This window comes from Protopterus annectens, chromosome 3.part0 (genome assembly GCF_019279795.1).
Source record: "Protopterus annectens isolate FY-2018-M chromosome 3.part0, PAN1.0, whole genome shotgun sequence".
Classification (NCBI taxonomy): domain Eukaryota; kingdom Metazoa; phylum Chordata; order Ceratodontiformes; family Protopteridae; genus Protopterus; species Protopterus annectens.
Window position 1 is genome coordinate 901383759 of NC_056731.1, and position 14594 is coordinate 901398352.

The following is a 14594-nucleotide window of genomic DNA, read 5'->3' on the forward strand; positions in this document are numbered from 1 at the left end:
TAAATTAGAAGGTTGTATTTACCTTTGAAGACTTTTCAGCATAATTATGAGAAAGAGCCTTTTTCATATCTCTGCTTATTTCCAATATAAACTGCCATGTAACCTTGCAAATAACCTTCTTATTAAGCTACTTTAATTGTTTTGGAATTGACAAGTATGCTTCACTGGTTCTCAGACGTAAGCATAGAGTCCTAATGTGATTTTGATTTCTTGCAGCAGTCTGTGGTTTACTTATCACAATAACTTTTCTGTGTTTCTGGGTGTGTAATCAGACTTCCCAACCATACCGATTTACTCGGTTTTTACAGAGTTTTGAGGTCCAAATGAAGGGATGCCATGATTCCCGAGTGGCACCCCTTCAATTCCGATTTTTTTCTTAATGTTTTTTCCCATTTTCGAATTTAGGCACTTTCGGAGCTGTCGTCATCACGTGTGTGATGACATCAGCTCTGTCAGGGCCATCAGCCAGTCGGAACTGAGCTTCCATCTGCAAATGCAAGTGAGCTAGAAACCTGCTTTCACAGCAACAGCAGCACTCATTGAATAACAGCTGGGAAAGCTTTACAGCATGGAAATCTGCACTCATTTATCAACAGCACTGTTGGCATTTGGGACTTAATAACAGCCGTGATTCCGTGAAAGCTTTACAGCACTCGTTTGTTCAGCAGCATGCATTTGGGACTTAACTCATTTTGGTTGAATAACAGCACTATTTGGCATTTGGTACTAGCTGTGAAAGCTTTACAGTACTTGTTTCTGCATTTGAGACTTAACTTGTTTCGTTAACAGGGAAATCCTAACATCAGCTCGGGGACTCAGGTAAGAGAGTGTGTGTGTGTGTGTGTGTGTGTGTGTGTGTGTGTGTGTGTGTGTGTGTGTGGTGTATCCCAGATATGATCCAGCTTGTTCAATAATCACACTGTGAGTGAGTCAGTGAGAGAATAAATGAATGAAGTCTGACTAACATTGATGAGGCATGTCTGCAATGTGCTAATCTAGCCATCATATCTTTAAAGTAGAAGTGATGACCACTGATGCAGTTTAAATCAAAAACATTTTTCCACTTCACCAAAACCAGCTTATCACCAACAGCTTAACTTGTGCAGGTAATAATAAGCTTTCTGATTGGAAAATTAAGCTAGCCCTCCATTTCTCATATATACAGAAGAATAATGGTCTCCTCAGTAGGTATTAGATACTGCAGTAGTTACTTCCCTTACCTTGGAAGCATGCTTAGGACAAATGCAAATTTGTACCAAATGTAGAGCTGCCAGTTAATAGATCTTTAGGTTAATCCCTCGTCCTGACTGTGCAGGCCTCTACAGACATGCTAAGCTGTTCTCTGTTCCTCTGCGCTGCTATTTTGGGTACAGCTGCACTGCCCTCCCTCACCCTGCTCAATGCCCATTGCAAAGAAAAAGATATAAAAAAGGTATTTGATTGGGGGAGTGGGAGATCACTTCCATGTGAAAACCTGTGGTCTCTGCACACCACTCAAATACTGTAATCAGATCTTGGAGTTATTGTATAGAAGAAGAAACTATTTTTGCAGTGACCGCCCTCAAAGATTAATTCACAGCTTTACCTATAGTCACACTATGTAAGAATACTTTCAAATGGCCACTGATATTTCTTCCAAAATTAAGACATCATAATAGTTTGTATACCTTTACTTATCTGAGCCCTAATACTTCTTAAAAACAAACCATTGCATGCACTGGATGTCCTTTATAATACACCTGGTGGCTAGAGGTACTCGGGCTCAAACCCTGTACCACGGGTAGAGAGTAAAAAGAGCCTAATGTTCCTAGCCACCACCACTTGTGAAATGTTTGTTCTGTTCCTCATAAAATCTGTGGTTTCAGGAGGTTTGTGACAAATCACTGAAGGTTGAATTTATTGATTAATGACAAGCATTTGAATTTCAGACTTCATATTCTTCAGAAAATAAATAGTAACAAAAACCTTTTATTCTAGCAATTTTCTAAGTCTATAAGATCAGTATTTGAAAACTGTACCTAATTTGGGGCAAGTTTCATTTTTCCTGTCTTTTGGGAAACAATCTGCTGATTTGGCATAGTGGTATGTTGCTCTGACTAGTGCACAGAGTCCTGTATTCAAGATTTGCTAGTGAAATGCATGGTAGTAACACAACATTTTATTCTAGCAACTTTCCAAAATTATACAAGCAATGTTTAAAATGTGTCCCTGTTTTTTTGCCTTTTGTCCCTCCCAAAAAAAACTTAAATTGAAAATAAGTGTAAGAAGCAGTGCAAGATGCCTATGCCTTACACTACTGTCATTCTATTTTTATATGTATTGTGTGTGTGTGTGTGTGTGTGTGTGTGTGGAAATGGACTTTTATGATGGAAATGTTCTAAATTGGGCAGTTTTGCCATTACTGCTTCATGCATTTCGTTTCATTGCCTACTGAAAATGTTAAAACAATAAATTTAAAATGTGCTCTAACACGTGTGATGTATTATACAAGGAATATAATTTACTAAAGTCAGGAATGTGTATCAAAGAACACATGTATGTTTCTTGTTTTGTGTGCAAGGGGCCAATGATTTGAAAACAACCCAAAGGTAATCTTTATCCACCACTGGGCCAAATGCATTTTCTTTGGTTGTGGTGTAGGTTTCAGTGCTATTCTAATGAATGTGAGATGTTCTTCATCTCACATTGCTGCAGTCCTTACACTTGGGGTAGTCCGCTGTCCTCGGTCGGCCCGAATATCACGGTCAAGGCGCATTTGACTGACATCAGGACGCCAGGGTACAAATGCGCATGACCGACGCCATATCCTCAGTCTTTTGCCGCATGGTCCGATGCAGAAGCAGCATTGTTTTTCGATTTCGGAGTTTCAGACCGAGTCAAAGTTGGCTAGTACCCGCTGGGGAATATTTTGGTTTTTCTTGCCTCAGTGGTTTACCGGATGTCAGAAAAGTGAATAATTGTATTTCTTGTGGGAAACAGATAATAGAGACTATCATACTTTGTGTATTCCTTGTTTAGGGCCTGATTGTGCTAGATTCAATAGCACTATAAAGAGAAGGTTAGATTGTGCCAAGTTAGTCTTATAAAATGCCCAAGGACAAAGCAGTTAAGCCTAGGCTGAAGAATAGAGGTGTCGGTGGAGCGGTGGTTCCACCGGAGGTTTCTTTGGGATCTCAGGGAGAGACTTTGTTATTGCAGGATGTGGCCTCTCAGGAGGCAGGTCAGGCTGATGGGGCTTCTCAGGTTACTATACTCCCTCCCTTCCTAGGGTGGTTAGGCCCTCTCCTTCTGTTTCCAGGGCTTCTCCCAGAGGCAGGCCAGGTTTAGCTTCAGTTGGTGTCACCCCTAGTTCTTCAGGGACTGTGCCCAAGAAGCATATGCTTAAAATGGCAGAAGATTTGATTACTTTGATTAGGGGTTCTTTGCCCTCCTGATAAGAGACCTAGGGTGGAGCCTGAGCTAGGAGTTTTGAGCAGGCTTCGATGTTTCAGAGTCTCTGAAGACTTGCAGGAGTATTCCCTTATTCTGATTCTGATGTGGATGATTCTACTCCTTCTGCTTCTCCTCCTGAGGATTTTTCTTTTCAGAAACTCTTCATTCCATGAGGGAGCATTTTAAGTGGGAAGGTCAGGACTTCTCTGATTCCAGGAAAAGGCTTAGGGAATTTTGTTTTTACCCCAGCATAGGCCTTTGGCTATACCTCCTGTTTTGGATGTAGTGGAAGATGTTTTACAGAGGCTTCTCTTAATCCTGATTCTTTGCCTCCTGCTCCTGTTAAACCGGATAGGTATTACAGGGTGCCTGAAGCTCATAAGTATCTTTTAAGAGTCCTAGGGCAGACCCAGAAACTGTTAGTCAGGGGCCTAAAGGTGTTAAGGCTTCTGTTGTCAAGAACTGTTCCTACAGATAAAGAGGCCAGGGCCTTGGATAGATGGGGAAAGAAAGTTTATACTTCTTCCACTCTAGCTATGAGGGCTTTGAATTGTCAGTTTCACATGTTGAAATACCAAAACTATCTCCTTTCACAATTGAAGTCTAAGGTTGATGCTAAGGTATTGATTGTAAAGAGTTACAAGATTTAGTACATGTTTCTGAACAGGTGGGTAAGCATTCTTTGCAATGTGGTTTTGTTGCTGTACAGGCCTCATCTAGGGTGGCTGCCACTGTCAGTTCTAGGCACGCCTGGCTGAGGGATCAGAATTTATCTGACCATGTTAAAACAAGGATTTTAGATGCTCCTTTACAATCTGATGTGTTGTTTGGTTCTCCTGTTGAGGCACTTTTAAAGAAAATGGAAGACAAGGCTAAGTCTATGCAGACTGTTAAAGATTTTTGCAGGTTCAGCCTCCAAAGTTTAGTAGAAATTGGCCTACTAAGGGGTGGACGATCCTTCTTATGATTCCCAGTCTAGGGGTAGATCTAGACGTGGTAGGGCAGAGCTCAGGGCTCTTTCAGGCCTAGAACAGGGAGTTCTCCTGCACAGTCTTCGGTGAGGGCAGGGGTCAGTCCTTAAACAGACCCAATGACTTTTCAGCTGCCAGAGCCTTCTCGCCTGGCAGCACCTTTGGGAGGAAGGTTGGCACTTTTCAAAGAAAATTGGAGTTTAATTACCCAAGACAGATGGGTATTGGATATCATACACCACGGTTACAGGTTTTATTTCCATACCTTGCCTCCTTTCAAAGGCATGCCAGACGTTCCTCCTCAACAAAGAATAGAGGCTCACAAGCAAATTTCTCTGTTACTCCAAATATCCCTATGCCAGAAGTGGGCCGAGGATTTTATTCTCGCCTGTTCCTAGTACCAAAGAAAGGGAACACGTGGAGACCAATTTTGGACTTATCTATCCTCAACACTTATCTGGACATTCCCAAGTTCAAAATGTTGACGTTACAGCAGCTTTTACCTCTGCTGGGCAAAGATCATTGGATGGTAACTTTGGATCTCAAGGAGGCTTATCTTCATGTTCCTATCAGACTGAGTTGCAGGAAGTATCTGCTGAGCTGGGACTTCTCATTATCAGTTCTCTGCATTGCCCTTTGGCTCATCTACTGTGCCCAGAGTGTTCACGAAAGTTCTGGCTCCAGTGATAGCTTTCCTCAGGTTAAAAGGAATACAGATCTATCCTTATTTGGACGATTGCCTGATTCTGGCTCAAGGAAGGGACGAGCTTCTTCATCATTTGGATTATGTGATAGCAGTGCTAAGATGCCTGGGGTATTCTGTGAACGAAATAAAGTCCAGTCTAGTACCCTCTCAGGACATGTGCTTTCTGGGTGTGAGACTGAATACAGCATCCCAGATGGCCTTTTGACCCCGGACAAACAAAAGAATCTTTCCCTTTACTTTCATCAGTTGTCTCATCAGTCCAGGCTGACTGCAAGGACAGTCCTTCAAGCCTTGGGGTTCATGGCATCTATTCTGGTGCTTCCCAATGCCAAACTGCATATGAGGAAGCTACAATGGTATCTCAAAATGTATGGACACAGCACTGCCAGGATTTGGACACTGTCATTCAAATAATACCTTGCATTCAAAAGGAATTGTTGTGGTGGGCTCAGGAATGTCACCTAAACAAGGGACTCTCTGTGACCCGCCAGAGGCGAGTCAGATTCTAACGACAGATGCCTCAGACAAAGCTTGGGGAGCTCATCTGAATGGAAAGTGGGTACAAGACAAGTGGCCTGCCAGACTACAACATCTACATATCAACTTGAAAGAGATGTTAGCAGTCCAGTTTGCATTAATAGCTTTCAAGGATTTACTTCTTCCAGGGCAGGTGTTGATTCTAACAGACAACACAACTGTCATGTGGTACATCAACAAGCAAGCGGAACACATTCTTATCCTCTATGCAGGCAAGCAATGATTTTGTGGGAGACTGCTCTCAGTTTACAGCTAAATCTTCAGGCAAAGTTTCTTCCGAGCACAGAACTCCTTAGCAGATGTGTTGAGCAGACAAATTATGGATCCCCACGAGTGGAAATTGGATCCTCATGTGTTTCAGAAATTGACAGTGTCATGGGGAACTCCAGACATAGATCTGTTCGCTTCTCCACTAAACCACCAGCTGCCAAAGTTTTGCACAAAAGGTTTCATCCCACAGCTTGGAAAGTGGATGCTCTTTCTTTCAATTGGAGCAATCTTCATGTGTATGCCTTTCCGCCTCTGCCTCTCCTCCCAAAGGTACTACTAAAGGCCAGACAAGACAAGCCAAGGATGATTTTGATAGCTCCAGATTGGCCTCGACAGCATTGGTACCCATTACTGAGAAGCCTGGTACGGAAGCCTCCATGGCCTTTGCCTTCGATTCCACACCTGTTGTCTCAGGAGGACAGTCATTTGCTCAATGTCAAGCTTCACTCTCTGCACCTAACAGCCTGGCATATTCTGTTTTGAACCATAGTGGGCCTTCACTTCCACAGCAAGTTTTGAATGTTATTTTGGAAGCTAGAAGGCCTAGTACAAGGAAAGTGTACGCAGATAAATGGAAGAGATTTTTATTTTGGAGTGCAGCAAAGGATTTTGATGTTTCTGAGCCTAATTTAAGTGTGGCTCTTCAATATCTTACTGAGTTACTGGACAAAGGTTTGTCCTCCTCTTCTATTAAGGTTCATGCTGCAGCAATTTCGGCTCACTATGATTGTGACCTACCATTGTTTTCTCATCCTTTGTTCAAGCAATTTCTTAGAGGGGCAAAGAATATAAGACCCCCAAGAGCTCCTACTCCTGCTTGGGATCTCAATTTTGTGTTGGAGAAACTCACTCTACAACCTTTGAGCCTGCAGCTACTACTGAATTAAAGTTTTTATCATGGAAGACTGCTTTCTTGTTGGCTATTACCTCTGCAAGAAGGGTTTCTGAGTTGCAGGCCCTTATGGCGGTTGAGCCTTTCTTAATTTTCCATAAGGATAGGGTATCTTTAATCCTTCCTTTATGCCTAAAGTGGTTTCTAGTGTGGCTTTAAACCAAACTATTCATTTGCCTACTTTTTATGCAAATCCCCAAAATAAAGGGGAAAAGATTTTGCACACTTTAGATGTACACAGGCATATTATTTGGACAGAACTAAAGGGTTCAGGCAGTCTCAGCAGTTATTTGTTTCTTTTGCTTTGGGTTCTCAGGGCAAGCCTGTGTCAAAACAAACTATTTCTAAGTGGATTGGGTTTTGCATTGCTTTCTGTTATTCCCATCATGGCAAGGAGATTCCAGCTGGGATTAGGCCTCATTCCACTAGGGCTACTGCCACTTGACAGCTTTTGAGGGGGTGGCAACTAAGGATATTTTGGAGGCAGCTACTTGGAGTTCAGTGCATACTTTCTCTAGGCATTATCACCTACCACTTTACTCTAAATCCAGGGCTGGTTTTGCCACTGCTGTTTTGCAGGGCATTTTGGCAGCTCCTGCTTCCTTATAGTTTGGCCATCCTCCCTTACCTCTGCTTTGGGATTCTACCCAAGTGTAAGGACTGCAGCAATGTGAGATGAAGAACATAGTACAGTTTTGTACCTACCATAAATGTAGATGTTCAAGATCCACATTGCTGCAGTCCCTCCCTCCTTCCCTCTGTAGTTAGAGGCGGTTGTGTGGGTTGGGTTGTCAATATGATGTATATTGTATATATTGTACATATTTTTAGTGCTAGGATGGTTGGTTGTTTGTTTGCTGTCTTTTGGTTTTGACCTTTATTTTTAGGGTCTTCTGACATCTGGGGCAAGAAAAGACTGAGGATATATTTGTACCCTGACGCCCTGATGTCAGTCAACGCCAGCCTTATACTTTGATATTCGAGGACAGCGGACTACCCCAAGTGTAAGGACTGCAGCAATGTGGATCTTCGAACATCTACATTTATGGTAGGTACAAAACTGTACTTTTCAAGGGCAGAGAAGTTTTAATGCCTAGTCTATTTTCATTGTGAGACAATATTGCTTTGTTTAACAGATGTCTATGTGTCTGTGTTTGTGCATTGTGCTGTAAAGTGTAAAAATAAAATCCAAATAATCATTGTAGAAGTGAAGCAGTATGCCCACATTAATGTTTATGGTAAATACGGCAAAATAGCCAGGTAATGGGGCATTGGAATGGCTGCAGGGGGACTCTGGTGCCATATTTTGGTTGTCTGTTCTTTAGTTTGCACGAAAGTTGGTATCCCACAATTCCACTGGAGTGGGCAGGGTTACATAATTATGTATGCAAATTTTGTTAAACAGCGTACAGATTTGTACCTATTTTTCATGGGCTTTGTCCAGATTTTTGATGTTTCAAGGTTAAGAGGGTATGTGTGTAATCAATTTATCAGTTTTAAAGATGTTTTCCAAAAATAAATAAATACATAAAAAATAATCATCTCTGCACTTTGAGCTATTGACAAAGTCTTGGAATTTGTTTTTTTCAGAAGCGAAGGTCAGCATTACAGCTCAGAAAACTGTCAGTGTGTGAATAACTTAAGCACAAATTAAAATGTCTGACTGTGAAATGGCTTTATATTGGAGGGAAGTTATACGTTTACTCCAGTATGTAGTATGGTCTTAAAGAGTTTATGGTTTTCTTATTGATTTACTTTTTGTTGAGCAGTTGTTTGTTGATTTATTGATGGCGGGAAATTGCATGGATGAATCCATCTCTATTATGATTTTTTTTCAGATATTTTTCAGATATTTTGACTTCCAGACAATTTCATTCATTGTGTCATGTGATTACTGAGGTTGCTTATTTTACAAGTAGGAGCTTTTTTGTGTGTGTAAGAGAGAGAGATTTAATATGTATACTGAATATATTTTGTCAAATAGAATTCTTAAATAGGCCCCTCTTCTTGGTCAAGTAGACTTGAGTAACCAATATTAGATCTTACCCATCCAACTAGGAAAGGTTAGTATGGGGATTTTCCATCTGGTTTGATGAAGGCTATGCTACTTACTCAAGGAGTACATTTATGGCTGTCCGTCCAGTTGTGTTGTTGAACTACATTGTCTGATAATGAGAGGAGCTTTTTATAGAAGTTGAAGGTTTTTGTGTCAAAAACCTGTCCGTACGAAGTGGCTTGTTTATGTTGCAGTGAAGGCTGTATTCTTTGTAGTGAGCATTTTAATTATAACCAGTATTTCTGGGTAGAGGAAGTCTCTTAAGGCAGGATATTTCTTAGCCTGGTAAGCAAGCCAGTGATGAAATTTATAGGGGGCAATGAGAGACAGAGGAAAGCAAGAAGCTTTGTAGTCTGTTTGGATAACTAAGTGAACTTAGTCCTTTGATCTTTTTTGTCAGAAATGGTTGTAGTCTTTCTTTTGGCAGGATGTTTTGCTGAGGCACATGCCAAAAGGGGCATTGCACTCAATAATGGCTCTTGTAAAGGAAGAATACAGGGATGTTATGACCTCTTTGTCCCTGGATGAGGTACCCTTACTAATGAAGTGGGCCATGTAAAAATCCTCCCATACAACGGAGACAAATGTGGTGGTCAAAGGTCAGGTTTCTATCAATCTGGGTGCCCAAGCACCTCACGACTGATTGTGTGCTTACAACATTGTTATTAATGTGATAATTTGTGGGGTCATCACTCTCCTCAAAGGGGATGATGATGCAGTGTTTGGCATTTAGCTTGAGGCCATGTTTCTGGCACCAGTTATTTGTTTGGGTGAGACCCTTTTGTAGCTTATTCAGAATTGTTTTATTAAGTTAGTAATGTGAATTCTTTACTTTATTGCAAATTTGTTGGCTTATTTTTGTGGATTATAGTATTGTAGGACTGGTAATGTTGGCATTTTACGTAGTTGGACTGATGAGTGGTTTTCCAAGTGAGAATTGCTAGTGCTGTAGTGAATATCTGTTTATTTGTTAAAAAAAAAAAAAATATTAACTAAGATGCTAGAGTTAACTGTTAATTAGAGAATTAGAATGAGAATTAGAATTCTAAGGCAAATATTAGGCATTTATTACATTTATTCATTGTTCAAATGCACCTACAGTACCGCCAGGAGGTCGACTTTGGTCTCCCACGGCAGCAAAAGTGTTAACTATATGATATATTTTATATGCAGCCCCAAGACCATTTCTCTTCACTTGATGCGGCCCCGGCAAGCCACAAGGTTGGACACCCCTGGTGTAGGTTTTTTATTTGAGGTAAATACACTAAGTGCACTCAGTGTAATGGGTGAGATGAGAGATATGAGGTAGAGAATGAGTTTTTAGTGCAGCTTTTAGGATATTGACTAAAGGTGAAAGGCTTTTGAAGAATCCAGTATATTACTGGAAATGGGGCTGCAAAAGAAATACTTGTTAAATGATGAGAATGAGCTTGGGTTGAGTGCTGCTTTAAGAAGAGATGTGGAGTAGGGAAGGAATAGTTGAGGAGTAGCAACTGTGTAAGAGAGGAGATAAAAGGGCCGTGGGGGAGTGAAGTGAGCTGCATCTCCCTTACTAGCAGGAGTCAGGCTGCACATGTGCAGACCAGCAGACATCCTGGCATCTGAGTTCTGACAAGTAGAAAGTGAATGTTATCAGGTTTATTTTTGCTCTGTATTTTTTTAACAATGGATAAAAAATCAGAAGGACCTCACCATGAAGCAGAAGTGTTCTGCAGAGAAAGAAGGGAAAAATACTGCAACAGAAATTACAAGGATGGGGGTGTTCATCACACAATGGGAATGGAGGGGGACATGTCACAGAAGAATGGTGCCCCATTTAAGAAAGTTTCAGGAAGAAAAACCCTGTGACAGCAGATAGCAAATCAAATTCAGTTTGAAAGTATGTTTAACAATAAGTAGTTAAGGGAAACTCTCAAGAGTGTGATAGGAACAGTGCAAGACTACCACTGCAAAAATCACAGGAGACAAATTTTACATAGGCACATTTCAGCAGTGTGTTTCTTTCTTGTAGTGATACAAGAGTCTCACGTGAATTTCAGCCGGGTAGAGTTCCTGTTAGAAATTCTGGTGCCCAAGGTAATGCACCATTAATATAAAGAATAAGTCTGCAAAGAGATACTACATAAGGGATGTACAGATTGCAGAGGTATAGGACCACAAGGTAATAACACAGGGACAGTACAGCATACAAGATTGATTACAGTTGCTAATTGAAAGTCAGCACATGCAGATTAATTGGTAGGTAACAGTGGTCACAAAACCGCATACAGGTGTAAATTCAACACATTAAAACTGCAGCTACATCAAGAAAAGTTTTCCATTACATGGATTACCTAATTGATTGATCACATTGCTCATTCCATCTCTTAGTCCGACCAATAAACATCCTACAATGAGAGCAATATGTAGTCTGTAACAATCAGTACAGATAAAAATTCTGATTCTGCAGATTATTCAGCATTGCAGTTATACATTACTCAATAATAATACTGAAGGATGTCTGGGACAACTTGTCCATGTTTGTCACTTATGCTACCATTGTGAAAAGCGGGGGTCAGTAAAGCAGAACTATCTGAAATTCTCTGCAGTGTATCCCAGACCCAGGTTCAGCTGTAATAGGAAACGAGCAATAGTATTGAGAGAGAATTATAATATATATATATATATATATATATATAGATTATATAGATAGATATAGCACTTGGGGGGGGGGGGGTGGCAAGGACAATTGACAGCTGCCACAGATGACGAATGGTGCAAAATGATGGGGGAAAGTATAAGGGTGAGAAGAGTGAGATCAGAGATAAGGCAATGTGCACGCACACCTCCCCAAATGAAGATGTCACTTTGAGACTGTAAAGGAACATTTTTTTGTAGGTCTTCAGAAGTTGCCCCTTACCAAGAAAAGGTATTTGAGTTTGTTAGGCAAGGCACAACTAGGGCCTTCTGCTAATCCCCCAGGAGTTGAGGTCTTCCAAGATGTTTTTGGTGCACCTCTGGAAACTGAGTTCTAATGCCTCAGCATTAAAAATGAGAGGCACTGATGTGTTCAGATGCAACTTTTGTAGAAGAACCCTTTTGGGAACCTAGCTTTAATTTACATGGAAACATCTTTGGTTTCCACTGTTAGACAAAGCCTTTGATAACGTGCCATGTATATTATGGAAAGCATACTGTGATAAGTTTAAGAAAGTGCACACACTAGCCACTGTTAGTATTTGGGGAATCCGTTACCAGATGCATGTGGTATATTTCTGGAGGAATATTTTCAAGCTAATATAGAATTTAGCACAGGGTATCCTGCATGTCTCCCTGTAAGAAAAGATTACTCAGTTATTTTATGCTGTAAAAAAGAATGGTAAACATGTTAAAAGTGTGGTTATCACATCCTAGGTCACATGTTCTCAGAATGCTGCTGTTGGTTCTTTTCTTAGCAGACATTTCTTACTGTACATCCTGCCTTTCCTTGATGACATGAAAGGTCAGTTGTGTAATGCTCCTCCCAGCATAATAAAAAACTCCTTTGGAACCTCTGTGTAGGAGCCATTTTTGAGGTTATAGGCAAGAGGAAAATGATGTAGTCCGTCTAATAATGGGTTCATCCTGCAATCCCAAAGTCTTCTTTAAAATACTAGTCTAAGACTTCATTTTTTTTAGCAGGTAAACAAAACATTAACAATAAAAATATTAAAAGCAGTTTCATAACAAGCAACTGTCTTGGGGAGGGAAAAAAGGTTGGACTAGACAGTGTCAGGGACAGAAGTAGGTCCCTCACTTCAGCAGTAGACCTTTACAACAGTCACCACTGGGTAACTCCCCTTTAGCCTCCCTCTTCATGTCTCCAGCCATATTTGAGAGCATGATTTCCATCATTAGTGTTTTTACTGACCTTGGACAAATAGATGAGAGGCCATAGCCATTTCTGGGGTATCTCTTATACACCAAAGGACTGGCTACACACACATTGTCTAGTATAAGGCCAACTTTTGTGTGTGTGTGTGTGTAGGTCAACTTTTGAACCATAAAATAACTGACTGTTTTTGAAGAAGGTTAGTATTACAAGAGAAGGTTGGTATTCTTACAAAAGACAAGAATGCCTGCTCTCTGTTCATTAAATATGTACTCTGTACTCCTTCAAAATTGGTGCAAGTCTTGTGGTTGCAAAACTCTGAAAAACGGGGCATTATGTTAAGATGATTTGTATATTATTAAGTCTATCTCTTAAAACAAGTTCTAGTAAGGTACCTCTGCTGTGAATGATGTGCATTTTTCTTCTCTTTCTGTTTTTAGAGCCATGCTGTGATTATATTGCCTTTCTTCACAAATCTCCCTGATGATGCACTAAAAAACCTGAAGAATGCTCTTGATCAGCTTGTTGCCTTCAATTTCCCTATGAAGTCAGACGAGTTTCCCAAGGGAACACTGAAGTATAACAACTATGCAGACTGCTTAAAGAAGGTATTAATGTGGCATTATTTGATTAAATGTGCACAAAAGGTATGTTTTTTAGATGTTCAAAAGAAAATGGTTACAAAGCTCTAACTTTAAGATACTGGAAACTTAAAATGTTGCAGAACACACAAGTGCACAAAATTTGTAAATTAATTATTTTTGCAAGAAATCTCCTTAGAAGAGAGAACCTGTATTTGGTGATGCTGTGCTATAATAAAGTTACAGTTTAGTGTGCCTCAGACTATACTCCACAATGGGTTATATTACATGTATTTGTAGGACTGAGATGCTGGTTTGCTGCATGTACATTTTTCCATTTACATCATTTGTTTGGCTGCTAAGTAGTACATCTGCTAGTAGAAGATAATACAGAGACATAACTGGCTTAGAAGCATGGATCTTAGTAAAGCGTTTGACTCTACTGCAAAATGTTTTGGTAGAGATGATGAGAAATGCAAAGTGGTGGTAATAACTGGTTAACAGACTTGGCAATCTAAAAATATACAGAACAAGAAAAAAGGGCATGTTAGTGGGAAGAGGCCGAAATTAAGATGTTCTTCTATTCCTGTGTTGCATCCCTGTCTCAGGCGACTCAAACATCGGCACCTGTACAAAAACTTATGCCTGGTTGCTGTAGGTGCGTGGGACGTCACACTTAGGGCTGTAAACCAGGGACCTTAAATGTGATGTCTGCACGCACAGCCCTATGAACTTTTCAGCCGCAGACGATGTCACATCAATCGCTTTGCTCCTATACTCGAAGACTTCTAAAAAGCTAAGTACCCTCTTGAGGAATTTTTCCGTATCTTTTGCTTAAGCTTGGTTAGCTGTAGTTATCGTTAGCAGATGTCAGCTAAGAAGGGCAAATACCGCATAAAGATACACACGACCATTGCGTCTTTTGTCTAGGGTAGGAACACAACCATACTGCTTGTTCCATTTGCCAGTCTTTTCTTCTGAAGACCCTTTGTAGCCATCTGGATGCCCTCAACTTATATTTAGAGTACTATTGAGTCAAAAAACATGTGCACAGGATGGATCCCGAATCGGCCATTCTGACTGAACCACCACAGACAAAGACCAAAGTTTCCAGACCTACCTCTGTTGCCTCTCCGCCATCTTCCAATCTAGGGGTTGAAGGACGTCTGATAGAAACGTCTACTTCGACGGCTCCCACCGAGGAAGCCGCTTCAGAAGTAAAGACCTGCATTTCCTAGGAGACCACACAGACGTACGTCCCTACCAGTGTCGAGGGAGAACCAGAAACAGTTGGATGAC

The 14594-nt window shown here is 40.7% G+C and overlaps 1 protein-coding gene across 1 annotated transcript in view; it reads left to right on the forward strand.

Annotated features, from left to right (window-relative positions):
* Positions 1 to 14594, forward strand: part of PRKDC (protein kinase, DNA-activated, catalytic subunit) — a 4917417-nt gene that overhangs the window by 2721176 nt on the left and 2181647 nt on the right. Inside the window, exon 34 of the mRNA XM_044065724.1 lies at positions 13155 to 13322. Coding sequence (XP_043921659.1) covers positions 13155 to 13322 — 168 coding nt within the window. The remainder of the gene's footprint in view (positions 1 to 13154; positions 13323 to 14594) is intronic.